Source organism: Miscanthus floridulus, chromosome 5 (genome assembly GCF_019320115.1).
Source record: "Miscanthus floridulus cultivar M001 chromosome 5, ASM1932011v1, whole genome shotgun sequence".
In the NCBI taxonomy this organism is placed as follows: Eukaryota; Viridiplantae; Streptophyta; class Magnoliopsida; order Poales; family Poaceae; genus Miscanthus; species Miscanthus floridulus.
This window is the reverse complement of record NC_089584.1, coordinates 119,836,947-119,838,647: the sequence shown is the minus strand read 5'-3', so window position 1 is coordinate 119,838,647 and position 1,701 is coordinate 119,836,947. Positions and strand designations below refer to the sequence as shown.

General features: G+C 50.6%; 1 protein-coding gene across 1 annotated transcript; it reads right to left on the bottom strand.

Annotated features, from left to right (window-relative positions):
* Nucleotides 1-346: 346 nt before the first annotated feature.
* On the bottom strand, nt 347-682 carry LOC136455230 (glycine-rich cell wall structural protein 1.8-like). Its single transcript, XM_066455351.1, has one exon. It carries the CDS (start codon nt 680-682, stop codon nt 347-349), a length of 336 nt encoding a protein of 111 aa, XP_066311448.1.
* Between the last annotated feature and the right edge of the window lie 1,019 nt (nt 683-1,701).

The following is a 1,701-nucleotide window of genomic DNA, read 5'->3' as shown; positions in this document are numbered from 1 at the left end:
TCTTACAGGATGCATGGACCATTGCATTGCAGTGCATTGAAATTAACCAAGACCAGAGCCACGGGTACCGAATTTTTTACAATTTAGTCTTTTTTTTAAAGTTTCTCACAAATAGACCCCTGACGAAAAGAATTTAGAAAATAGACCATTATCTCGGCGCCATTGATGCTGGCGCCGAGGTAGGCGCTATCATCTCTAGCGCCGAGCTCCTGGGCATGGTGGATGACCTGACAGGGAGTTCGGCGCCGTAGATCTTGGCGCCGAGCTCAGCGCCAACGTGAATGGCGCCGAGCCTTTCATACCTATTGGGCCCGCGCCTTTCCTCTCTTCTTCTCCCTCCCTCGCCCTAGGATAGCCGAGCTCCGCCGCCGCCCTCGCCCGCGCCGTGCTGTGCCACCGCGGCCGCGCGCGCCCCGAGGCCCCCGCCCCCCCCTCCCGCCCCACGCCACGCCCCGCCTCGGCATGCAGGAGCGCCGTTGCCCGCGGCTGCGCCGCCTCCGCCGCCCTCCACCGCCGGCCTAGCCCCGCCTTGCCGCCGTCCAGCGCCGGCGTGCCTCCCACGCCCGTCGAGCCGGACTCGCCGCGCGGAGCCCTGGGCATCCCGCGCCACCGCCGACCCCGCCACCTGCAGTGGCCGGCCGTGCCACCGCCAGTCCAGATCGTCGGCCTGATCCAAGCCCATCGTCTGCTACGACTCCTTCGACGTCCGCGGAGCAGTCGTTGGAAAGGTAAAAATTATGAATATGCAATGTACCTACTTAGTTGTTATTTGTTATTTACTAGTTAATGTGATGACTCAGGTAGTGATCTAGTGAGATATATATATGTAGATAGATAGTAACATAGATACATAGGTTCATAGATATAGTTAGATAGCTACTCAGATATATAGTTACATATTTAGTTAACTACATATGATCTCGCTATTTAGTGAGTACACTTTATATATATACGTAGTTATTATCTTGATTACTTAGTTTGTTGCTAGAAAGTACTTGTTAGGTACTATCTATCGTCTAATTTTGACTAAAGGACATGTGTTTCATTACGTGTTTGAACTAGATGGACAACCTAGTGACCATATATCATGGAGGCACCGTTGAAAGTGATCGCTATGGATATGTTGAGTTTCTTGATATGCAAAGTGTGCCTGTGCTATTCAATGATAGGCCTTCATTTAGTGAGATGGATGCAAAGGCTCAGGAGGAGCTGCATTGCCTTGGAGATGATGACATTGCAGTTGATGGTGTACTGCACCTAGGTTCTCCTCCGAACATCTTCAGGCGAATGATCTCAATTGGTTGTGCGGATCAGTGGCAGAACTATGTGAGATCGGCTATGAAGAGCCAGCTGCAATGTTTGGACGTGGTTGTGCGTCGGGTGTTAGTTGATCCCATCCATTATGGGTTTACCCCAGCAATGGATCATCAGGCACACATCGACCCTCCCATTCTGGAACCTTACCTGCATGTGCAGATTGCACCTACGGTTCCCAATGCTCAATCTACCCCCAATGTGGTATTTGTAGATGGTTGTCAGACTCATGTTTCTGAAGCAGATCCTCCTTATGAGATCCCTTTGACACATAATCATCCGAGTAAGTGTCTTAACCGTATGGTTTTTGGGAGCTTACTCCGTTCCTTACATCTATTTCTTTCATTCTTTCCTCATTTCTGTACTGATATTGCAGGAGACATTCCT

Excerpts from the sequence above, each read along its gene's own strand:
- LOC136455230 (XM_066455351.1), bottom strand. The coding sequence starts at position 682 with ATGGGCTTGGATCAGGCCGACGATCTGGACTGGCGGTGGCACGGCCGG.